Below are 26,964 nucleotides of genomic sequence, written 5' to 3'. Positions count from 1 at the left end.
TATGACTTTACGGCACATTTGGAATGGCCACCGGCCTACTCTAGGAGGAAAAATATTTGATGGGGGAAGGGGTAACCTGAGTATTGCCATTACTCCAAGGTTATTTTCTAGATTTAAAAAAAAAAAAGTTATATTGCAGATTTTCACTTTAATGCATATTGAGAAGTACATTATGTAACGGGAAATGGTCATCTGTCAGACCAGACTTAGGTCGACAGTCATTAGGCCTAGAAGACATTAAACTAGTTGTTTTTTTGCAGCTGTCTATGAGGCAGCTTGTAAAATCAGTTCTTTAATAAAAAAAAAAAATTAATTTCAATATGACTGGGCAATACCATGAATTATCTACTCCTAAATAAAGAGAATATATAAGAAAGCAGAATAATAAATAATATATTAATGTTTACAAATCCCTATGAAGAATTACTTAACCGAAGGAACAATGCTCGTACATCAAAATCAACTTTTTCTCCATCTGGGATTTTCAGGGGCACCAGGTTTGGCATGAACAACCTATGAAGAAGATAGATATTTTATTCTTACTTACAGATTCATGTACATGACCACATCTTGATTTGTGCAACATTCACTGCATGAAAATGGCCACCCATGATGTTGGTAGATATGTCAGTTCAACATAATGATTTTCAGCACTGACTTTTCCCTATTCCACAAGTTTATGGGTGGATGCATTAATGGTAAAAATGTGGTCAAACCTCTGAAAATTGTGTTTTTCTGTGGTTTGACTGCCTTCCCCATAAGAAAAAAGTTCCCAGAAAAAGACACCTGATAGACAATGCCATTTATTGATTGTGTCAAATAAAAACAATAATCCAGGATCCAAGAGGATAAATCTGTAAATCTCAAAAAGACAGATTTTACCAGGAGAGCTCTCCTTTGCTTAAATCTACAGGTATACAATTTAAACTCGTTGAGGGTCAAATAGAGCCCTATGCTTTTGGAACACTTGTTAGAAGCAGTGTAAATGCTAATTTTCAGTCATGGTTTGGAAGCCTTCTTCTTAGTCTTGTGGTATAATGGTAGCCTATCCGAAGTTTAAGGGGCGTAGTAATTAAACCTGGGTCACTGGACCCAGGTCAGGTGATTCTCTTTCTCTTGCCAACTTAGGAAGCCCTCCCGCCCTCTCTCAATTGATTCGATTCATAGTGGGTATTGAAAGTCAGATGGGCGGAAAGTCGCTACCAGCCAGCAGTCAAAGCATTGCATAAGCGGTAATTGTGGGACACCGCCTTTTGGAAGGATGGCGAGTGTGTTCTTCCCTTGCGGGTGGCCAAATTATATTCCCATGCAGGGGCGTCCATTGCTTTGCCAGAATAAAGGGTGTTAAGTCCCGTACAATGCAGGTTATGCAGTTAGGAGGCGGTGGTGAGCCCTCCTTGAATTTGGGCTAATATCTAGTTGACTGGAGTTTGGCAGCACCTTTTTCTGCCATCCTCCACAGTTAAAACAGGTACACACAGACACACCTTTCACTCAGACACACACACACCTCTCACTCAGATGCACACACTCCTTTCACTCAGACACACACACACAGACCTCTCACTCAGATACACACACAGACCTCTCACTCAGACACACACACGGACCTCTCAGTCAGACACACACACACACAGACCTCTCACTCAGATTTACACACGGACCTCTCACTGAGACACACACACGGACCTCTCACGCAGATACACACAAAGACCTTTCAATCAGACACACACACACACGACTTTCACTCAGACACACACAGACCTCTCACTCAGACACACACGCAGATCTCTCACGCAGACACACACACACAGACCTCTCACGCAGACACACACACACACGCCTTTCACACAGACACACACACACGCCTTTCACTCAGACACACACACAGACTTCTCACTCAGACACACACACACAGACCTCTCGCGCAGACACACACACACGCCTTTCACTCAGACACACACACGGACCTCTCACGCAGACACACACATACGCCTTTCACTCAGACACACACTCTTCTTTAGCTCAGACACACACACATGCCTCTCACTCAGACACACACACACACACCTTTCACTCAGACACACACGCCTTTCACTCAGACACACACACACGCCTCTCACTCAGACACACACACCTCTTTAGCTCAGACACACACACACATACCTCTCACGCAGGCACACACACCTTTCAGGCAGACACACACACTTCTCACTCACACACACCTCTTTCACTCAGACACACACACACACCTCTCACTGAGATGCACACACCTGTTTTACTAAAAAAACACACACACACACACACACTCCTATTTCAACTAAATAAACACAACTTTTCCTAGGAAAAACATATAAAATCATTGTGTCCCCCAACCACCAGTCAGTGGCTACCTGTGTGTGGCTATATTCCCCCACACGCAGTGCAGGAGAGTGCTTCTACTGCCAGCTACGTACAGCCTGGGAGGAGCTGGGTGCAGCAGCTCCCCCTAGTGTCAGTCGGCTGCCAGCTCAGTCTCTGTGTGAGAAGAGAAGGCAGCTTCCGTGCCTCAGCTCCTCCGTCGGCTGATGTACAACTGCAGGTATGAATCGGCAGACAGCAGGAGACAATGGAGAAGCGCCCCCATAAGACCAAAAACCCGGCAGCAGCTGACTCCATTGCCTCCTGCAGTTCCGCCACAGATACTGCCGTTAAAGTCTAGTGATACTGCTGCATAAGTCCATTGCAGTAATACTGCCTTTAAAGATTATGGAGAACCAAAATTTGGAGGATAAACTAGTTAAAGAACAAGAACCACTTTCTCCTAGTGCTGAAGCTGCTGCCACTAGTCATGATGACATAGAACATGAAATGCCATCAATGTTGTCTGCCAAGGCTGATGCCCAATGTCTTCATAGATGGCATGTCAAATTCAAAATGCCAAGATCCAGTAACTTGAAGAAAAAAAAATGTAAATCATGTGAGAAGAAACGTAAGCTTGCCAATATGCCATTTACGACACGGAGGGGCAGGGAATGGCTAAGGCCCTGGCCTATGTTCATCATAAAAAGTGGTTCAGCTTCACACTGCGATCTATGCCCTCCTTCTCCCCCCGCTAGAAAAATGAAGACAGATTAAGCTGTCATCAAAAACACAGCAAACAACTATGCCTTCTAAGGACATGGTATCACAAATCCCCAAGGAAAGTCCAAGGGTGTTGGTGGTTGCGATGCCTGACCTTTCCATCACTGTACGGGAAGAGGTGGCTCCTTCCAAAATTTGCATGACCACTGCATAGGTTGGAAGGATTACCCACAGTGCAATTCCTCACTATGAGATTGAAGTTGTCAATGTTGTACACCAGGAGGAGGATATTGATGTCGCTGGCGCTGAGGAGGAAGATGAGGAGGAGGATGCTGCTGATGGTGATGTGGTTTGCTTAAATGAGGCACCAGGCAAGACAGTTGTTGTCCATGGGATGCAAAGGGCCATCAGCATGCCTGGACAGAAGACTAAAGAAAACACCTCATTGGTCTGGAATTATTTTTATTCAGATCCAGACAACAATTGTCTCACCATATGTAGCTTATGTAAAGCTGCAATAAACAGGGGTATGGCCATTTGCCATAAGGACATCCTCTCTTATGCATCACCTGAAGTTCATTCATAAGTCACTGTTTATTTCAGAAACTGTTGCTAGGACCATAAGCAGTTTAGGGACACCTAAATCCCTTGATCCTGTTGTATTCAAGCACCTTAAAACCACACCAGCAAGTCATTCCTCGCCAATTTCCTACTCGATCCGGATCAGTGGTAGTTCTGCAGGCATAACTGACTTCTCTTCTATCTGGGATTCCTCCAGAGGATGTTTCGAACGAGAAGAAGAAAAAGAGACTGCTTTAGGGGGAACGCACTGAAAGAATAGAGTCATAAAATATAGCTTTTAATTCTTTATTATTAATAATCCCACAATGAATTTATTTGGGAATGCAGCGAAAAAATAGAGGTTAAAATTAGGACATACAAACATATACACACTATGTGCTCAAAGATAAGAAATATGTGTCTTTAAAATTACACTTGAATCCTATCCGAAAATAGCCTGTTAAATTTTAGCCAGTGATGTAGTGTTATACACGGAGAGTTATACCCTTATTGAATAGGTTCTTGGCTACTCTTAATGTGAGAAAATTTCTTATGCTTTCACTTGTATAGACCACCCATTAATGATTTCATCATTTTACACAGAAAATTGAATCACAGAGATATTGGTTAGAGGGAAACTGTTCTCTCTTACACCTTTATTGGTGGACAGAAACTTGGTGCCACCTACTGGTGGTTAACCATAACAGTTCTCAGTATGGTACTTAAATGTGATCGTCTCAATACTTATCCTTTGGTGCCACCTACTGGTGGTTGACCAAAATAAGTAAGATTTTACTCAGACTCAGTTTTTTTCTATAATAGTCTGCTGGTTTTATTGGGGGTCACAAGGAAAGAGTACAAGAGGAGATTTTATTATTATGTCTCATTTAACATGTTTTTATAGCACAAAAAAACAAAATTCAAAGAGTTTTTAGACAGTATAAATTCCACAGTGTCTTGGGTTTCTTGGAAAGTGTTTAGAGCGCCCAGGTAGGTATACTATGCTATGAAGTGGGATTTAAATTATCCCCTATTTCATCAAGGCAATAGCCCAAACACACCTGTAAGGTGGTTTCTACCTGCTTCACCTCTGGTGTTATTTATCAGCACCTGGGTGGACTAGTGGCGCCCTAATACACTAACATCACAATATTAACATTTTAGGCTAACAGGCATATCAGATAGTAGGTGTTTAGCCAACGCAAGCGTTTCGCTGACTTTCAGCTTTTTCAAGGCCAACCTGTTTGTCCCAGCTGATCGATATTTATCTATATCTCCCACCAATGCAGAGCCTGTGTTGGTATCACATGCATGCGTGATCCAATCGCAGCTCTGCATCTTGTATGCAGTGGCCCTCCTTCTTAGTATGACATATATGCTGTCCCCGCTCCCCCATCAGACCACGTGATCGGGTATCTGCGTCACGTGGTCGGCGTCCCGTACCAGGTGATCCGCGTCCCGCACCACGTGGTCTGTGTGATCGGTGACGTTTCATGATTATCCGGCGTCTTACTGACGTCCGCGTCATTTGTACAGTCACACGACCTCACATGTGATCTTCTTGCGACCAATCATGTTGGTCGTGGCTCCGTACCCGGAAGTTGGTCCATAAATTTATCTGTAGCCCCAGCCCTGGAACCGGCATGAAGTATAATGTACTGTGTAAATGTGGTTATTAAACCTTTGATATTTATCAACGACATTTGTACATTAGTCCCTTCTGTCCGCAATATCAGAATTAGTCTCCAAATGGATTTCACATAATGGTCCCTCAATAAACTGTGACTGTATTGGGGATTGATCTTATCAATTATCCATAGCTCTTCATTAAGAATATATTGAATTGCCTAAACAGTGCGATAAACATAATAAAATAATAATAAAAATAGTTTTCATGATGTGGTGTGAGTCTAGTGACAAATAAATGAATAAATAGTGCTCTGTGTGTGACATGTGATACATGTGCGATATGTGTGTATATGTATACAGTAATAAATAACTGTAAAGTATTAAAAGGTGATGGTTTGGAAGGGAGGGAAGGTATTAGTGACAACAAAAACCACTGCAAGGTGATGAACACTGTATTACAAAATTATGTGATAGTGTGTGTGCCAAGGGGGAAGATGAAGGGGGAAACACAAGATGTGAATTAGTGTTAATTTAGTGAGTATTGAAATATTATTCCTTAGTGTGAAGATGTGACCTTTCATAAACGAAATAGACTGTTAACCCCATTGTAGTGTGGGTTCAGTCCCATTATCATAATTGATCTTAAAAATCATAATGACTCCCTATTGGGCCAGATTGCGATGCAATTAGTGTCGTGTAAAGTAACATTTATTTATTTTCATGAAAATCTCAGAAGAGCAGGATTTTCTTATTCAATTTGCAGAGGACATTGAGACCCCATAAAAAAGAAGGGGGGAAAAAGGGAAGGAGTGAAAGAGGGGAGGGGAAAAAGGACAGAAAGGCAAGGGGGTGAGAGGAAAAGAGAGGATTTTATAGGAGGTATATACGATTATCTAAAAAAATAAGAAAGGAGGGGGGAGATAAAGGGACAAAGGAGTTTTCCATTAGATTAGCAAATATATTAATTGCATTAATGATCTTTTATCGTCTTTTTCCTTTACAGGGTTTCCGGGGTTCGGGGCTCAGGGCCTGCCACTCGACGGTAAGTATATTATATTTATTATGTAGATATGGTAGAGAGTATGTGGGGTGGGTTTTCTTGCATTCGTTGTATGTATTGTCTTTGGAGGGTTTAAGTTGTTTGTACTTCTTTTATTGGTGAAATGTAGGAGGAATAAAGATAGAACAGATTGATACTGGTATAATCTATCATGTCTCAGATCGTCTCATCTGATGAGACGATCTGAGACATGATAGATTATACCAGTATCAATCTGTTCTATCTTTATTCCTCCTACATTTCACCAATAAAAGAAGAACAAACAACTTAAACCCTCCAAAGACAATACATACAACGAATGCAAGAAAACCCACCCCACATACTCTCTACCATATCTACATAATAAATATAATATACTTACCGTCGAGTGGCAGGCCCTGAGCCCCGAACCCCGGAAACCCTGTAAAGGAAAAAGACGATAAAAGATCATTAATGCAATTAATATATTTGCTAATCTAATGGAAAACTCCTTTGTCCCTTTATCTCCCCCCTCCTTTCTTATTTTTTTAGATAATCGTATATACCCCCTATAAAATCCTCTCTTTTCCTCTCACCCCTTGCCTTTCTGTCCTTTTTCCCCTCCCCTCTTTCACTCCTTCCATTTTTCCCCCCTTCTTTTTTATGGGGTCTCAATGTCCTCTGCAAATTGAATAAGAAAATCCTGCTCTTCTGAGATTTTCATGAAAATAAATAAATGTTACTTTACACGACACTAATTGCATTGCAATCTGGCCCAATAGGGAGTCATTATGATTTTTAAGATCAATTATGATAATGGGACTGAACCCACACTACAATGGGGTTAACAGTCTATTTCGTTTATGAAAGGTCACACCTTCACACTAAGGAATAATATTTCAATACTCACTAAATTAACACTAATTCACATCTTGTGTTTCCCCCTTCATCTTCCTCCTTGGCACACACACTATCACATAATTTTGTAATACAGTGTTCATCACCTTGCAGTGGTTTTTGTTGTCACTAATACCTTCCCTCCCTTCCAAACCATCACCTTTTAATACTTTACAGTTATTTATTACTGTATACATATACACACATATCGCACATGTATCACATGTCACACACAGAGCACTATTTATTCATTTATTTGTCACTAGACTCACACCACATCATGAAAACTATTTTTATTATTATTTTATTATGTTTATTGCACTGTTTAGGCAATTCAATATATTCTTAATGAAGAGCTATGGATAATCGATAAGATCAATCCCCAATACAGTCACAGTTTATTGAGGGACCATTATGTGAAATCCATTTGGAGACTAATTCTGATATTGCGGACAGAAGGGACTAATGTACAAATGTCGTTGATAAATATCAAAGGTTTAATAACCATATTTACACAGTACATTATACTTCATGCCGGTTCCAGGGCTGGGGCTACAGATAAATTTATGGACCAACTTCCGGGTACGGAGCCACGACCAATATGATTGGTCGCAAGAAGATCACATGTGAGATCGTGTGACTGTATACATGACGCGGACGTCAGTAAGACGCCGGATAATCATGAAACGTCACCGATCACACAGACCACGTGGTGCGGGACGCGGATCACCTGGTACGGGACGCCGACCACATGACGCAGATACCCGATCACGTGATCTGATGGGGGAGCGGGGACAGCATATACGTCATACTAAGAAGGAGGGCCACTGATATAGATGCAGAGCTGCGATTGGATCACGCATGCATGTGATACCAACGCAGGCTCTGCATTGGTGGGAGATATAGATAAATATCGATCAGCTGGGACAAACAGGTTGGCCTTGAAAAAGCTGAAAGTCAGCGAAACGCTTGCGTTGGCTAAACACCTACTATCTGATATGCCTGTTAGCCTAAAATGTTAATATTGTGATGTTAGTGTATTAGGGCGCCACTAGTCCACCCAGGTGCTGATAAATAACACCAGAGGTGAAGCAGGTAGAAACCACCTTACAGGTGTGTTTGGGCTATTGCCTTGATGAAATAGGGGATAATTTAAATCCCACTTCATAGCATAGTATACCTACCTGGGCGCTCTAAACACTTTCCAAGAAACCCAAGACACTGTGGAATTTATACTGTCTAAAAACTCTTTGAATTTTGGTTTTTGTGCTATAAAAACATGTTAAATGAGACATAATAATAAAATCTCCTCTTGTACTCTTTCCTTGTGACCCCCAATAAAACCAGCAGACTATTATAGAAAAAAACTGAGTCTGAGTAAAATCTTACTTATTTTGGTCAACCACCAGTAGGTGGCACCAAAGGATAAGTATTGAGACGATCACATTTAAGTACCATACTGAGAACTGTTATGGTTAACCACCAGTAGGTGGCACCAAGTTTCTGTCCACCAATAAAGGTGTAAGACAGAGAACAGTTTCCCTCTAACCAATATCTCTGTGATTCAATTTTCTGTGTAAAATGATGAAATCATTAATGGGTGGTCTATACAAGTGAAAGCATAAGAAATTTTCTCACATTAAGAGTAGCCAAGAACCTATTCAATAAGGGTATAACTCTCCGTGTATAACACTACATCACTGGCTAAAATTTAACAGGCTATTTTCGGATAGGATTCAAGTGTAATTTTAAAGACACATATTTCTTATCTTTGAGCACATAGTGTGTATATGTTTGTATGTCCTAATTTTAACCTCTATTTTTTCGCTGCATTCCCAAATAAATTCATTGTGGGATTATTAATAATAAAGAATTAAAAGCTATATTTTATGACTCTATTCTTTCAGTGCGTTCCCCCTAAAGCAGTCTCTTTTTCTTCTTCTCGTTCGAAACATTGTAAGCCTGACTGCTGGGAAATGCACCCCCTCTTACTTATATACGAAAATTGGGGTGTTTTCTCTGAAAAATCTGTAAAATATTTGGTGTGCAGGCGTGCAAACTAGCTTCCTAGTGGAGCCACAATATTCCTCCAGAGGATCCTGCAGCGCTATGCCTACTGCTGTTGCTGCTGGGAGTCATCATTATCCCAGAGGGGAAGTCAGAACACCGCTACAACATTCAATAAGCAATTGACTGTACAACAGTCATTTGCAAGGAAGACAAAGTACGACAGCGGTCCTCCAGATAACTACAGCCTTGACAGCTATGTTGGTGTTAGAAGTGTGTCCAGTATCCACCAACCATGGAGTGAGATTTAGACAATTGATGGAGGTACAGATGGGTCTTTTCCCATCTTTGCAGGGGATGGCGCTGGCGTCGCCAGCCGCCATCCCCCGCCAGCGCCATGGCGATCGTGAGAAGGGGACGCGCGCGCACGAGAGGCGCGCGCATCCCCTTCCTACGGCGCTTCCATACGTTTCCCCGGGTCCCCGCCGGCTTGCCGGCGGTAACCCGGGGTCCCCGCCGACTGCCCGCACCCCCCACTAACCCCCCCTAACCCTGTCCGTCTCCCTGAGGCGGAGACGGACAGGGTTTCCGTCACGCTAGCGACGGAGACTGAGACGCGCGTGCGCGTGAGACGCACGCGCGTCTCAGTTTTCTCGCTGGCGAGGCTGCTGGCGGGTCGCCAGCGCGTACGTTCTGGCGACCCGCCAGCAAGGATGTAAAGCATGACATACTGTATTGTGTCCCCGGTACCAAATCCCATCTAGATTCCACTTCACTAGGCAAGCTATACTCGGTGCCCTGAAAAATGCGGTTGTACCCACGGACTTGGAAGAGATGATATGCTTCTTTTCTCGTGGGGGCCCAAACAAACCAATCATTTCCTATATCCCTATAGATTGTAAGCTTGCAGCAGTCTGTCTGTTACCCATTTTGTTTTATCACTGTCTACTATTGTAAAGCACAACGGAATCTGCTGCGCTATATAAGAAACTGTAAATAAATAAATAATAAATAAATTTCAGCCAGAGTCACGTGGCAGACCTTGTCATTGAAATGATTGGTTTGTTAAAGACATTGTGCATGTCCGATTTACGCACAATAAGGGTGGGTGGGTGGTCCCAAGGACAGTTCCATCTTCCACCTCTTTTTTTATGTTTTTTTTTTTTTTAATACAGATCGAAACACGGAAGGATGGTGTTTTGGAACAGATCCAGTTCCAAAACAAGTACGGAGATACAGACCCGAAACACGAAACACTAAAAGTGGGCGATGCACATCCCTAGTAAGTATGTCACAATGAGATAATGGGCATCTTAATAAATGCCGCTGAATGTGTGTTTACATCCTGCAGTTCCTCCTCCCGAATACTGCTAGGTGCCGCTGGGCGGCCAATAGCGGTATTCGGGAGGAGAAGTCGCAGGATGTAAAAAAAAATCCACTGGCTTCTCATCAGTTCGTTCTGGGTGTCGGGACACTCATTTTGTTGTTTTGCCAAGACCGTGGATGCCTACATGGACCCAAGAGGACATGATATATGCCAAAGGACCCTAATAAATATTGTTTTCTTCCACAGGTACCCATATTGGATTTCTTCAGGACCATCGGATGGTCATACAATTAGCAGCTGTAGCCTGCTAATTACCAGCAATTAGCGGTCGTATATTACATACGCCGCTTAGTAAATTAGGATGGTCATAAAATTAGCGGCTGTATCCTGCTAATTATCAGCAATTAGCGGTCGTATATTATATACGGCTGCTTGATTTCTCTAACTTCATTACAACTCGAGATTTACTTTGTTTTAGCACCACTGCTTATCGATGTGTTATAAACCATTGGTCAAAGGAAAATAATTTTTTCCAACCTTGGGAATCTTGTGTCCTATATAAAGTTAGAACTAAATAGTGCAAAAACTAGCAAAGGAAATTTTTTTTTTTATATCTACAGTATATAGTGTATAATATTTATTTAGTTATATATACTCAATTTTATGTGTTTCGTTTTTTGCTTTATCACTGTAAATCTTGTGAAGTTCCCAAAAATTCCAAAAAAGTAGAATTTTAAAAATAAGTGTTAATATATTGCACTCTTACAAATGTGTACTTATTGTGAATATTAATAAACAAATTTATATTTCAACGTGTAGGTTTATTTTTATTACCCAAGGCGGCATTTCTACCCTCACTGACCAGTGGAAAACAGCTTAGTCCATCTGTGCCAGATTTTATGATGTTTATGCAGCGTATTTCGACTAATGTGAAGAGATCTTTCATGTTTCGAGGTATATGTGACTAGCGCTTTCCAGCAGGCAAATTTCGGCCCATTTTTCGCCATCCAACTCCTGGCAATTATTACTTTTGCCAGGGCACATAAGTTAATAACATATTGCCTGTCGCCAGATTCCAGCTGGCGTAGGTCGAATGTATTAAGCAGACAATTTTTTGCAGACAGTACCGTCCCGGGGATGCCTGAGTCTACTAGTGCTTGGATAACCTGCGCCCAGAATGACTTTACCTTTTGGCACTGCCACAAGAGGTGGAAGAAGGTGCCTGTCTGCTGATTACACTTAGGGCATAGTGTAGATGTCCTGCCGTTAAATTTCACCATTCGAGTTGTGGATAGATATACTCTATGTAGTATATAATATTGGACCTGCTGCACCCTAAGAGCATTTGTAGCGTGTATTGTATTGGATACCGCACAGGCCCCAGATCCTGCTCCCACTTTTGCCTCAAGGCTTCCATACTGACTTTCCCCTTATCTCGATTGAGTCGTTTATAGATCCTACTAACCAGCTTTTTTGGCCCGCCTGCATTTATCATGATTTTAATCGGGGATCCTAGTAAACTCGGGGGACCCGTCGGGAACTGGGCGGTGATTGCTGATTTCAACTGAAGATATCTATATAGATAGGATTTAGGGAGATCGAATTCCGACTTCAGTTCGGCAAACGTTTTTAAGCGGCGGGCATGGTATAGTTGGCCTAAAGTTGTTATAGAGTATCGGTCCCATACTTCATGAACTTGAATTGTTCTCAATTCCTTAAGTATCAGGGGACTATCTATTGGGAGTTAAGGATCAATAGTTTGTGTATTCACCATACCGTCCACCTCCTGCCAGATTTTTATAGCTTGCTTAACCAGTGGTGGCTCTGATGCCAGGATATGTGATTGAAGTATTCGATTTTTGGGGGGACAGTTTGGTGAAGCCACTGCAACTACTGCCCGTGCCAGGTCACTGTCTTCAGTGTCCACCATCCAAGAGCGTAGCTGGGCCAATTGGGCGGTTAAATAATATAAACGAAAGTCGGGGAGTCCCAAACCTCCTTTCCCCCTATCTATTGTCAGCATCGTCAACTGTACCTTTGGGTGAGTGTTATGCCAAATAAATGACGACAGTTTGCTATTGAGTGTCCTAAATAACTTTTTAGGGAGGCATACTGGAGCTTGTTGAACCAGATATAACCGTTGCGGGAGCAGAACCATTTTGATCAGATTGATCCTACCCGTTACTGACGGGCAATTTATTCCATGTCTTAAGTTTTGCTTCCAATTTGTTCAGCAGTGGGTGAATATTATGCTGTATATAATCCCCTGAATTACGTGAGATCTGGACCCCCAGGTATTTAAACCTGGCTGTCCAGGCCAGCGGGATCGGAGGGGGCAGTTCCATAACCGGCGTAGTGCCCAGATATAAAATATGTGACTTTCCCCAGTTTATTTTTAGGCTGGAGAGCCCACCAAAGTCGGAGATCACTTGTATGGCCAAGGGGAGAGACTCCCGGTAGTCAAAGAGATATATTAGTACATCGTCCGCATATAAGGAGACCACGTCTGTGCCCTGGGCCATTTGCAGTACACGGATACCAATATGAGATCTCAGCTTACAGGCAAGGGGTTCAATAGCAAGTGAAAATAAGAGGGGAGAAAGGGGGCACCCCTGTCTAGTACCTCTATTAAGCCTGAATGCAGGCGATGTGAAACTGTTCAGTGAGACCCTGGCTGTGGGATGCTTATATAATAGCTGTACCCACTTAATGAAATTCTCTCCTAGCCCAAAGGCCTTTAGGGTGACCCAAAGATATGACCATTCTATCACGTCAAATGCTTTAGTAGCATCTAACGATACTACAGCTGGTTGACTTTCCGCTTCTAGGGGCATTTGTAAATGAGTATATAGTCTACGTAAGTTAACCGATGTTGATTTGTCAGGCATAAAACCTGCCTGATTAGGATGGATTATTTTAGATATATGTTTCTTTAATCTGTTAGCCAATATTTTTGCGAGAATTTTTGCCTCGTTTGACAGCATGGAGATAGGTCGATAGGAGTCTAAACTATTTGCGTTCTTACCGTTTTAAAATCATTATAATCCTTGCTTCTACCATCGACGGGGGATCTCCCCCTCCTGGAAGCATTGGGACAGGGTCGCATGGAGTTGAGGAGCAATTATTTCTATATGTTTTTTAAACACTTCTGCAGGGATCCCATCTAGCCCGGGAGCTTTCCTTCCCGGTAGCTCTTTTATAGCTTGATACACTTCATTTAGTTTTCCCAGGTCTTGGCTTTCAATTTGAGAAAGACTGGGAAAATCAACTTTATCTATCTGGAGCTTAATTTCCTCCAGAGTTAGCTGGATCTCGGAAGTATACAGCTCCTGGAAGTATTTACAGAACAGTGCCCCCATCTGGGGTGTGTCAGATACCAACTGGCCTTGGGGATCGCATATTGGGCCGATACAGGAAGGGGGGGATTCTGCTTTCGCAAGGTACGACGAGTACTGACCTGCTCTGTCCGCCGTCTGATATGCTTTGCAGGATTGGTAGCTCAGTAGTCTGGAGTTTTCGTCTTGAACGGCCTCCAGACAGTTTTTTTGGGCTTCTTGCCATTTCAGCCTTGCTGTTTCTAATTTATTTTTTATATATTCAGACTCTAACCTCAGACAGCCGTCCTCCAACTCCTGCAAACGCTGTTTCTTGGCCTTATTGATCTCTGCTATACGCTTCCTGTATACGCCGAGCATAAAGGCTTTAAAAGTGTCCCATACAATGGCAGCTTTTGTTGAACCCTGGTTAACTTCCCAGAATTCTCTCCATAATTTGACCATACTTTCATCTTGACCTAAGTAATGTAACCATGCCGGGTTAAACTTCCAGTATCCCTGACCTCTCTCCAATTCATTGGAAAATTCCATAATTGTAGGGGAGTGGTCAGAGATACCGCGTGGTTTATATTCTATGTTCCTGACCATGGATCCAAAGCAGGATACCAACGTCAAGTCAATTCTGGAGAATGTTTGATACGATGATGAGAAGCAGGAAAATTGTAAAGTTTTTAAATTACGTTCCCGCCAGATGTCCCTCCATCCCACATCTCGCACAAAGTTTGCAAAAGTGGTCCCCCCACCCATTACTGGGGTGTGGTTACCTCTCCATCTGTCCTTAGCTGGGTCAAGGATGTTATTAAAATCACCTGTGCATATCACAAATGCAGAAGTATTAATTGCTGCAAATGCAATGGCTTTGACCAAAACTTCGTACGAGAAGGGGGACGGTATATATACTGCCATTATTACCAAGGATAAGGAACCAATAACAAAGTCTAAAAAGACATATCTGCCACCTGGATCTATCTCCACCAAGTTACTTTTGAATGCCAGTGTTTTTCTAATGAGCATCGATACCCCTCTAGAAGACGTAGTGAAGGGAGCATGAAATGCCCAACCTACCCACCGCTGCTTGAGGGCCAGAAGTTTACTCCCTGTGAGGTGGGTTTCAGAGAGGCAGGCAATATCCACCCCATATGATTTTAGCTGGTTAAATACCAGGGAGCGTTTGATCTATTGTTTAGTTCCCTGGTGTTCCAGGCTAATAATTTAACCATCTACAGGATCCCTTTAGTGTTTTGCGTCAGGCACATAATATAATCCAAGCATTTTGTTCCGACTTTACACATCATATCTGCCTTACAAAAAGGCCAAAGCATTGTGGACACATTACAATATACATTTGAACTTTTTTCTGGTATTACTTTTTACCAAGCAGGACTCCCTCCCTCCCCCCACCCTGTATACCCATACCCCGTATACCCATACCCCGTAGGCATACCTGTTTCCCATTCCTCCCCCATAAGAAAAAAAGGGAAAAAAAGAAACAATGACAGACCCCACACTGACAAACAAAAAACAAACAAGACAAAGAGAAGGGACATCTTGCTAAGGGGGCTAGATAAATAAGGCCTAAAGGGCCACCCCTGAGCGGAGAAGGAGAAAAAGGGAGAGATCTCCCCAGCAGGTTATGTTAACTTCTTTGCATTTCTATAATAAGTACTACACGGATGCCCTCTGTCCAGAATCAGCAATTTTTGTTTCCAGCCACTGGGCTGCTTCAGAGGGATTGGAAAAAAAGAGTGTTGTATTGTTGTCCACCACCCTAAGCTTGGACGGGAATAACATAGAATACCTGAAGTTCATATCACGCAGTTTTTTCTTTATATCGCCAAATCTTGCTCTCTCCCTTTGTACTTCAAACGCGAAGTCAGGAAACACCGCAATCTTATTTCCATTATACAATAGTGGGCCGTTCGTCCGAATTGAACGTAACACAGTGTCTCTGTCCACAAAGCTTAGAAATTTTACAATGAAGGTACGCGGTGGAACTCCGGGGGGGGAGGTCTGAGGGGGACCCTATGTGCGCGCTCAGCCGCAAACTGAGCTGTAAAAGCTGTTTTACCAACTGAGTCCAACAGCCAGTTTTCAACAAATTTCTGGGGGTCTTGCCCCTCCGCATGTTCAGGTAGCCCCACAAATCTGAGGTTGTTTCGCCTCAGCCTGCCCTCCATCACTGTAATTTTAGCTTTTAATTCAGAGGATTGCTGGGTGACATTAGACAGTTTTTTGAGACACTGGGCATTAGTGTCTTCTAACGCTGATATATGTTTCTCGACCTCTTCCATACGGACAGTTATGGCTTTGAAGTCAGATTTTATGGAGAGAATTTCTGACTGCAGATCTTTAATCTGCCCAGATAGGCAGTGCTCAGAACTAGAAATCGCTTCAAGTATCTGTTGTAGACAGGGCCGTAACTAGGGGGGGGGCTGGGGGGTCACGCGCACCGGGCGCTGGAGATGGGGGGCGCTGTGAGGTCCGGTGACAGGTGTAGACGCTGTAGCGGCATGTTACTTTGACTCCGTCCATCTCCTACTAGCGCGGCTGCAGGAAGCGCTGATGACTTCGAAAAGACTTGCCGTCCGGCAAGTCTTTTTGAAGTCATCAGCGCTTCCCGCCGCAGCGCTAGTAGGAGACGGACGAAGTCAAAGTAACATGCCGCTACAGCGGCTACACCATTCTTGCCTCACATGCTGCGGCTTCAACGGAGGAGAGGAGGCTGAGCTAGGAAGCCCGGAGAGCCACACCCAGCTGTTCGCCGCCGCCCCATGTGACCCAGCCCGGCCATTCACAGCAGGACGCACATGGCTGAGTCGGACGGCGGGTCACTGGTGACAGCAGCACCATGGGATGAGGAGGAGAAGGGCAGCAGCCGTGGCGGTGAGAGGACTGTGCGGGGAGGGGGGGGTCTCCGGCGCCAGGGACAAGGCGGCATTTGGTCCGGTCCCCCCTGTCAGCTGCTAAGCAGCGGGGAATAAACGCTGTGCGCATGCGCACAGCGTCTATTCCCGCAGCCAGGGGGCTGGGGGCATGGCTAGAGGCTCACAGAGCCTCTGGGTCCTGCCCCCATAGTGGCAAAATGGGGGCGTGGCCTCGCGGGAGAACGGTGATTATAGGCCATGCCCCCAAATTAGGCCACGCCCCCCGAAAATTTCGTCGCGCCTCCGGCGCGCAGCAGTGGCCCGTCTACGAAGCTTCAAAAGTTGGGAGGTATGCTTTCAGAAAGGGGGGGGGGGCACCAAATGACTGCCTTGCCCCGGGCGCCAGAAACCCTAGTTTTGGCCCTGTTGTAGAGAAGGATCGGGGGTCTTCTCTGGGCCTTTATGTACTTGTGGGGGTAGCCTGTGGTGTGGTGGTCGGAGTCTGGGGCGGATTACTGTGCTGAGATCTTGCATACTTTTCAAGCCGGGCTGCAGCCGTAGCGTTGCCGGTTTTACCCATGATGGTTTAAGTAAGTCTATTAGCTGTTAGAATGTCAGTCCAGGGCTGGTGCAGGGGGAAAAGGGAGAGAGAGAAACAAAACTCTCATCATTTTGTGCTTTAGTGAGAGCGGTGCCCCAGAAATGTCAGGCTGGGGTATTGAAGCAGCAGGTTTTAATTGTTTGTCTGGCCTGCCCAGTTTAAGCTTTATTTTGAAAATTTATCAGAGTTCTGGGCCCCCTCCCCTCGTAGACCGTCCCCCAAGAACAGATATTTCGCAAGTGGCACAAAAGATAGCACTTGAAACGAAGGGTAGCCACGGTAAAAAAAAAATTATATATATATATATATATATATATATATATATATATATATATATATATATAAGTCAGTTTATCAGTTTATACTGCACCCGTTCCTGCGAGCTTGCACCACGTTTATAGAGACCAGAGGGTCCTTCTGGATATAGGTGTTTCTGAGACGGGATTCAGGACTTAGCCACTTCGTGCCAGCTATGCTGGGGCTCCCCACAGTACCAGGTCTCTGGGCAGACTCCGGGACGTTCTCTGTCCACCACTCTTGGCTCACCCCCTGGCTTCCAGGTCCTTCCAGGTGTACGTGCAATTCAGTCCTGCCTACTGCGATAGTACGGTAGCGGCGTCTGGAGCGGCGTTATGTCCCTCACTGGTTGGGAAGTCTGAAGCTGCAAGCCTGTTGCTGCTATTCTATGGCAGCGGCGCCAGTACCGCAGGCATCAGGGCAGCGTCTGGAACAGCGGGATTTCAAGGCGACGCTGGGACTACAGGCTCCCGCAGGGCAACTCGGGTACTTCCAGACGCCGAGTGCACCTGCGGGCGCTCTATCCCCGACCGCCTCGCTCTATGGTTAGGCGTCAGGAATATTCGGAAGGCACCGTCTTCAGCTGAAGCGCCTCCAGCAATGGCGTCGTCACTCAGGTACCCCCGGTGGGACTTGGCACCGTGTAGTAAACGAGTATTTTCCTTCCTGCTGGGGAGCTCTCACATCATGCTACTTACTCATTATATACGGCTGCTTAGAAAAATAGGAATCATCATTTTTTTGAATGGTGATTCCTATTCATATTCTATCGATGGCATATACATTCGTATTCGTAAATACAAATGTGCCATTAATATGAATATGAATGAACGTATACGAATCTGAAATACGTATACAAATAAAATAGGCATTTCTAATATGAATACGCCTATTTTACACGTATTTCCCTTAGTAAATTCCCCCATAGAGTATTAACATTTCTGAATCCTATTAGACTGATTTATTTATTAACAGTTTCTTATATAGCACACACATATTCTGCAGTACTTTACAGAGAATATTTGAACATTCACATCAGTCCCTGCCCCAGTGGATATTACAATCTATATATAATCTATGAAAGTCTGTAATTAAAATAGCTTTGATTATTAATACAGGTTATATTATACGGTATCATTAACTTTATTCATCTTAACACCTTGAAGCAAAAATGTATTGGATCATACTTAAAAACTCTTCTGCCAGTGCCAAGAGACCACCAAATTTTTGGGCTGTCCCCCAAGTTCACGGAAGAAAGGACTCATCTCCTGCATCCTGCCCGCTTTCTAGTGCTGCGAGCAGGATAAAATGATTAAATGGGGACCCTCTGTGACAAATGCAGGGAGCGAGGCTAAAAACAGTGAATAAGCATTGTTTAGGCCTGTTCCCTACAGCAGATCCCTGAATCATGCTGTTTTATGGAGCAAGACTTAGTGAAATGACAATTCCCCCCCTCCTCCAAAAAGTGCCAATTATTCTTTCCTTTCCGGGGTTTATCCTGGAGAGGAGATATATGAAGTACATACTGGGTTGCACACTGATTTACCATGTAGCTCTATGTATGGACGGCTATGCAGGGGCGGGCTGGGCCGGGGGGCAGAGTGCCATATGCCCCCCGGGCCGCTTACCCACCCACTGGCTGCGGGCCGTGCTGCGGCTGGATCAGCTTCTCCAGCCCTCCTGCACTGGCCGCGGCTTACAGAACACGGCCGCGGCTACAGGAAAATGGCCGCCGGCCCCCTGCACTGAGGACATGTTCTCAGTGCAGGAGGCCGGCGGCCATTTTCCTGTAGCCGCGGCCGTGTTCTGGAAGCCGCGGCCAGCGCAGGAGGGCTGGAGAAGCTGATCCAGCCGCAGCACGGCCCGCAGCTAGCGAGTGGGTAAGCGCTCTCCCCCCCCCCCTCCCTCACCCCAGCATATGTGTTTCTGTCACTGTGGGGGGCATATCTGGCACTGTGTGGGGGCATAGCTGGCACTGTGTGGGGGCATATCTGGCACTGTGTGGGGGCATATCTGGCACTGTGTGGGGGCATATCTGGCACTGTGTGGGGGCATATGTGTATCTGGCACTGTGGGGGGCATATCTGGCACTGTGGGGGCATATATGTATTTGGCACTGTGGGGGCATATGTGTATCTGGCACAGTGGGGCATATGTGTATTTGGCACTGTGGGGGCATATGTGTATCTGGCACTGTGGGGGCATATGTGTATTTGGCACTCTGGGGGCATATGTGTATCTGGCACTGTGGGGCATATGTGTATTTGGCACTGTGGGGGCATATCTGGCACTGTGGGGGCATATGTGTATCTGGCACTGTGGGGGCATATGTGTATTTGGCACTGTGGGGACATATGTGTATCTGGCACTGTGGGGGCATATGTGTATCTGGCACTGTGGGGGCATATGTGTATCTGGCACTGTGGGGGCATATGTGTATCTGGCACTGTGGGGACATATGTGTATCTGGCACTGTGGGGGCATATGTGTCTGGCACTGTGGGGGCATATGGGTATTTGGCACTGTGGGGGCATATGTGTCTCTGGCACTGTGGGGGCATATGTGTCTCTGGCACTGTGGGGGCATATGTGTCTCTGGCACTGTGGGGGCATATCTGGCACTGTGGGGGCATATGTGTCTTTGGCACTGTGGGGGAATATGTGTCTCTGGCACTGAGGGGGCATATGTGTCTCTGGCACTGTGGGGGCATATGTGTCTCTGGCACTGTGGGGGCATATGTGTCTTTGGCACTGTGGGGGAATATGTGTCTCTGGCACTGTGGGGGCATATGTGTCTCTGGCACTGTGGGGGCATATGTGTCTCTGGCACTCTGGGGGCATATGTGTCTCTGGCACTCTGGGGGCATATGTGTCTCTGGCACTCTGGGGGCATATCTGGCACTGTGGAGGAATATGCGTATTTGGCACTGTGGCAGAATATCTGGCACTGTGGCGGCATTTGTGTCTGGCACTGTGGGGGCATATGTGTATTTGGTACTGTGGCGGAATATCTTGCACTGTGGGGGCATATCTGGCACTGTGGACATCACATTGTGCGGTGTAATGGGCATCATGGTATGGGGCGTAATGGACATTACGGTGTGGGGAGCATTGGGTAATTGCCATCACAGTATGGGGTGTAATGGGCATCAAGGTGTGCAGCATAATGTGTAATTAGCATCACAGTGTGCGGTGTATTGAGTAATTAGCATCGCAGTGTTTGGGCGTAATGTGTAACTGGCATCATGGTGTTCAGCATAATGTGTAATTGGCATTACGGCATGTGGCTTTATGTGTAATGGGTATTACAAGGTTCGCTAAAATGTGCAATCTGCAGGTACACAATACAATCATGGTACAGGCAACGCCCCTTATGATAGGCCACGCCCCTAATTTTTCGGCGCGCCTGCGGCGCGCAAAAGCATTCCTTCCGACGGTGACTTGGCTGATTATGGGCCAGTGCTCTGGACTTGCCCCCTAGGCTAAAAGTTGCCAGCCAGCCCCTGCGGCTATGTATGTATTTATGTAGCACCAACAACAAATGGGAGGTTTATCAAACATTTGGAAGAGATACACTGGAGAAGTTGTCTACAGTACAGCAAGAAACTGAGAGGTTGGCACAACTATTGGCACAACTTTGAAATAATGTGCTTGGTAAATAAAATATCATAGACAAATAAAAACTTACTTGGGTTTGGGTTTTGACTCCTCTGGTACCAGAAACAATATGAAGAGAAAAGAGTAATAACAATATATTAAGAAAATGCCTAATATATTACTACATAAACATGAAAGTATACTTTAAATGGGAGCTGCCCTAATAATATTGTTGTATATAATTACTGTGGCAGTGAAAAAATTCTTAATTATCAACATTTATTTACCAAATTACACTATAACTAAATTAATTCAAATGTTTCAGCCTTCCCACCCATTCATAAACACATTTCCAATTTTGCAGAAACTGTACTGTAGCACTGTGTAGTTAATGGGAGAGGATACACCATAAAATTAGGACACTCAGAAATCCAGAGGCTGCACTGAACACTGTAGATTAAGTCCCTTATTCAGATCTGATCGCAGTACAAATTTGTTCTCAAAATGGCATATTCACTGCAAGTGGGGCAGCTGCAGAGCCGGCCTTAGGCATAGGCAAACAAGGCCATTGCCCAGGGCATTTGGAATGCCTAGGGGCACCAGAAGCTTCTGCTGATTAAAATGATATGCAGCATGCCTATATTCTGTGTGTGAGTGAGGCCTTATCTGCATATGAATTAGTGTATTCATGGAAATCACTGTAACATAACATTCCGTATGCAGGTACAGTCACAGTCGCACACAGAATATAGGCATGCCACATATCATTTTAATCATTGGAAGCTCCTTGTGTGTGCTGGTCATAACAATGCAAATAAGATGAATTTTCAGCAAAAAAGGCACCCAACGTTAGCAGAACTGGCCAGGAGCTGCATGGCCTATTGAGTCAAGATGTATGAGGAAACATCTGTATCCAAGCAGAGGCAGAGGTCACCGTGTTAGCGGCTGTGTGAGTGCTGTCTGCGGGTGGGTTGGTTGTACGGGATGCAGTTAAAATCCCGGCGGTCGGGATCCCGGCGTTCAGAATCCCGACGCCGGAATCCCGACCGCCGAAATGCCGACACATTCTCCCTCCGTGGGTGTCCACGACACCCCTGGAGGGAGAATAAATTAGTGTGCCGAGCGTAGCGAGGCACCGGGCCCGCTGCGTGGCGAGCGCAGCGAGCCGGCTAGGGGGGGCGATCCACGCCCCCCCCTTGTCGGCATTTCGGGCTGTCGGGATTCCGGCGTCGGGATTCTGAACGCCGGGATCCCGACCGCCGGGATTCAGTACTGAATCCGGTTGTACAATAGTGTTCCGCATATGTGTAAGGGGCATTATGTGTGTCATGTATAAATGCATTAATAATTTGCGACATATGTATAACGTGTGTTATGTGTGTCATGTGTATAATGGCATTAATAATGTGCAACATATGTGTAAGGGGCATTATGTGTGTCATTATGTGTATGAAGGGCATTAATAAAGGTTGGCATAATGTTTAAGGGGCATTATGGCTATAAGGACATTAATAATGTGTGTCATGTATAAGGGGCATTACTCTGTGGTATTATCAGGGATGCCGAGAGAAAGGGGTAGGGGGTACAAATTACCCAGGCCAAAGTCTGATGAAAGGGCCCAGTGGGGGCCCCGGGCCCCCTCCCCTTAAGTGACAGCAGCTGGTGCAGCTCTTCTCCTCTGCCTAGCACACATTGCTTTGTGCTGGGTTGCAGTGTGGCCATGGAGGTGCTTAAAATACAATATTTTCTCAGGATTTTTTGCGGTACTCTTTACCTAGAACGGCGCCCGCGATTGGCATCGCGGGCGTCGGGGGTAAAAAATCGCGGGCATCGCTGGCACATAAAAAATGGGTGCGACACGATGCCCGCGATTTTCCCATAGGGATCAATGTTAAAACTGTGATTGGACGCGATTTTACTGTTAAATGCCTCAATGCCCACGATTTGGCCATAGGAAACAATGTTAAATGGGCCACAGAGCCCTAATAGTGCCCTTGAACTGTGAAATGGCCCCCACAATTGTTAACGCCACCCCACGATCAACGTCAACCCGAAGCGTAGCGAGCGCAGCGAGCCCGCGAGGGGCGGCGGTACGCGTCCTCCGACCTTTTCATACCCCCCACTATCCACGTCGGTGTGGAGTTGAGTATAGAATAGTGTGGCGAGCGCAGCGAGCCCGAAGCGTGGCGAGCGGACGCGGATACCTTCACAGGTAAACGCGTCCCTTTGCGGGCTTCACAGGTGTCCGCGTCGCCATGGACACCTGGGAAGCCCGCGAGGGGACGCGTATAACTGTGAAGGTATCCGCGTCCGCTCGCCACGCTTCGGGCTCGGTGGCTCGCTGCGCTCGCCACACTATTCTATTCTCAACTCCACGCCGACGTGGATAGTGGGGGTATGAAAAGGTCGGAGGACGCGTACCGCCGCCCCTCGCGGGCTCGCTGCGCTCGCCACGCTTCAGGTGGACGTTGATCGTGGGGTGGCGTTAACAATTGTGGGGGCCATTTCAGACTTCACGGTGACTATTTGGGCTCTGTGGCCCATTTAACATTGTTTCCTATGTAAAAATCGCGGGCATTGAGGCATTGAACACTAAAATCGCGTCCAATCTCATTTTTAACATTGATCCCTATGGGAAATCGCGGGCATCGCATCGCACCCGTTTTTTAGTGCATTCGATGGTCGCGATGGGCGCCGTTCTAGGTAAAGAGTACCTTTTTTTCTAAGGGTATAATGTGAATAATGTGGGGAGTAATGTAGATAAGGTAAAGTGGTACTATTGTGTGTTGTAACGTGAATAAGGGACACCATCACATGATATAATGTGAATAAAGTTGCACTACTGTGTGGCATAATTTGAATTGGGGGTACTATTGTGTGGCCCTGCACCTTCCCAGCAAGAACACACCCCTGTTTGGGCTGTGCACTGAATGTGTGCACTGTTTCTATTTAAAATATTGCGGGTAGGAGCACCAAAATGATGACTGCTATGATGAGGGTTGATGATGCTGGGAAAGGGGAGCAGGGTCAGAGGCGGAACTCGTGGCGGTGCCTAGGGCTTCATTTAGGCTAGGGCCGGTACTGGGCAGATGTAACTTGTGCAGAGAGAGAGTTACATTTGGGTGGAGTGTGTTGAAACTTAAATCTAAATTGCAGTGAAAAAATAATGCAGCCAGCATTTACCCTGCACAGAAACAAAATAAATAACACAAATCTAACTCCCTGCACATGTAACATCTGCCCCACCTGCAGTGCACATGGTTTTGCAAATTTTGAGAACAAATTTGTACTGCAATCAGATCTGAATAAGGGCCTAAATACATGTGGAGGAATGTAATGAAGTCCGAGTCTGTCAAATGATAATGGTTGCCAGCCGAGCTCAGATGATTTTTTTAAAGGAACAATCTTTTACTAGTAAAGCCTGTCTGTCATCTAGATTGACAGAGCAGTGTGGAGGACCAGGGAGGAGAGGGAAGGACTCTGACTCAGGCAATCAAATTTGGGGGAGTCTTCACACTGCCAGCGCCAATGCCTAGCATGCGGTGTGATAGAGGCAGGCTGTGGCAGCCAGTAGTAACAGGGTATGCGGACCCTGACCCGACAATGTCTAGGTTGACAGTCACGAGGTTGACCATTAATAGTCGACAGTGACTAGGTTGGCAACTAAGAATGGTTGACATACCATAGGTTGACAATGACAGAAGGTTGACAAAAGCTTGCAGTCGACAGGGGCATGGTCAATATGCATAAGGTCGACGTGACTTTTACAATTTTTTTTCTAAAAAGGAACTTTTTCAAACTTTACTATCAAAGTGGGAACAGAGTGAGAATATACAGTAAGTGTGGCGAGCGCAGCGAGGCACCATGCTTGAAGCATGGCGACTGTAGCGAGCCATGCGAGGAGACACAGTATACTTATGCAGTGTCCATATCAACATAGGTCAACATAGACCAGTGGTCAGGGAACTCGTTCCTCATTACCCCACGCAGTGCATGTTTTGTAGGTCTCCTCACAGAATCACAAGTGAAATAATTAACTCCACCTTTGGACCTTATAAAATGTGTCTGTGTGTAATTAGTACACCTGTGCACCTGCTGGGTTACCAGCAAAACATGCACTGTGTGGGGTAATGAGGACCGAGTTCCCTGGTCACTGACATACTGACACACAAAAAAAACGCAAAAAACTTGTTGCCTTATTCATGTGGACCATGTGTATGTGTGACCTTAATCTTCTGTCAATGCCAACCATTCTTAGGTGTCAACCTAGTTGCTGTCGACCATTAGTGGTCGACCTAGACATTAGACAAAAAACAAACTGGAGTATAAGACCTAACCGGCCCTTTAACTGGAGACCTAGACATTGTCTATCATCCATAAAGAGAAGTAGCTAGGTGACATGGCTCCCCGAGCAAGGGTATGTTTTGGCACCCCCCAGTAATTTTTCCTTCTTGTAGTAATGTCTTTAACACATAATGCCACAAAAAATGGAGTGCCCATTATACATTATGCCACACTGTAATTCCCATTACTTATTATTCCATGCACAGTAATGTCGTTACACATTACGCAACAAAAGGTAATGCCTATTACACATGCAACACACCGTAATGCTTAATTCACTTTCTCACTTCAATATCTCTTCTAGTGCTGTTTTCACACATAATGCCCCCCGGCTGAAGTACTGCTTACATATATAATGCCCCCCCAGTGCTGCTTACACACATAATGCCCCCTATAGTGCCTCTTACACATATAATGCTCCTTTAAATGTCGCTTACTTACATGCTCATTGCCAGGGTAGGGATGCCAATCCCGGGGCATTTTTTCAATCCCGGAAATTGGGATTGAAAAATGCCCACTATGCCCTAATATGGAAATGAGGTAGCCAGGTTAAACCCACCCTGGCCGCCCCGCATATTAACTTACATGTGCAGTGTGGTGCGGCCTGGAGGGTGGCCGGTGAAGGAGTTTTGAAGTGGGAGCTGGTGGGCGGGCGAAGCCGAGAGACGGTGGGCGGGCGCACAGTAAAGACGTGTGCCGGGTAATGAAAAGGAGGGCGGGCAGTGAGGACAGGGCTGTACAGCTTTGTGGCCTATGCAGCATGACCTCTGACCTCGACACGCTGCGCAGAGCCGCACTGCTGGGATGGGAGAAGCCGGGCAGCATCTGAGCACTCGCTCAGACGCTGCCCGGCATTAGACTGCGCATGCAGCGGGTTGACAGCGGGTTTACGTGCTTGTTGCTAGGGGAGTTTACCTGCTTGTTGCCAGGGGGATTTACTGGCTCGATGCCAGGGGGATTTACCTGCTTATTGCCAGTGAGGTTTATGTGCTCATTGCCAGGGTGAGGAGTTATTTGCTTGTTGCCAGGGTGGTTGGGGGTTATGTGCTCATTGCCAGGGGCTGGGTTATGTGCTCATTGTCAGAGGGGTTTACCTGCTCATTGACTGGGAGAAGCTTGCTTGTTACTAGGGGTTGAAGGGCCACAATGCTCTCGGAATCCACAATTCCAGGTAGAGCAGGGTGCTCTGCACTCCCCTGATAGATGAAGGAGACCTCTAGTGTTTGCCTCCTTTACAGCGGTGGTCATTTTTGGAGAGGCGTAGGGTCTCCATATCCATGTGATACTCTGCACCCCTACAGGCAGTTTCCCCCATCAGCCCTGTCTCCCATTTCCCAGCAGATTAGGTAGGAGAGGGGGTCAGAGGCATAAGGTGCAGATGGAGAGGAGGGAGGAGCTACATTGCTCACAATATCAGCTGCCTGG

The 26,964-nt window shown here is 45.5% G+C and overlaps 1 protein-coding gene across 4 annotated transcripts in view; it reads right to left on the bottom strand.

Annotated features, from left to right (window-relative positions):
• TNNT2 (troponin T2, cardiac type) overlaps window positions 1–26,964 on the bottom strand; it is a 283,358-nt gene that overhangs the window by 76,006 nt on the left and 180,388 nt on the right. For all 4 annotated transcript variants that reach the window (XM_083173182.1, XM_083173185.1, XM_083173181.1 and 1 more), the window contains 2 exons: window positions 21,287–21,308; window positions 453–513 (listed from right to left, as the gene is read on the bottom strand). In XM_083173182.1, the coding sequence (XP_083029308.1) occupies window positions 453–513; window positions 21,287–21,308 (83 nt within the window). The remainder of the gene's footprint in view (window positions 1–452; window positions 514–21,286; window positions 21,309–26,964) is intronic.

The sequence above is a fragment of the Crinia signifera genome, chromosome 2, assembly GCF_055691185.1.
Source record: "Crinia signifera chromosome 2, ASM5569118v1, whole genome shotgun sequence".
Classification (NCBI taxonomy): domain Eukaryota; kingdom Metazoa; phylum Chordata; class Amphibia; order Anura; family Myobatrachidae; genus Crinia; species Crinia signifera.
This window is presented reverse-complemented; position numbering and strand designations above follow the sequence as displayed.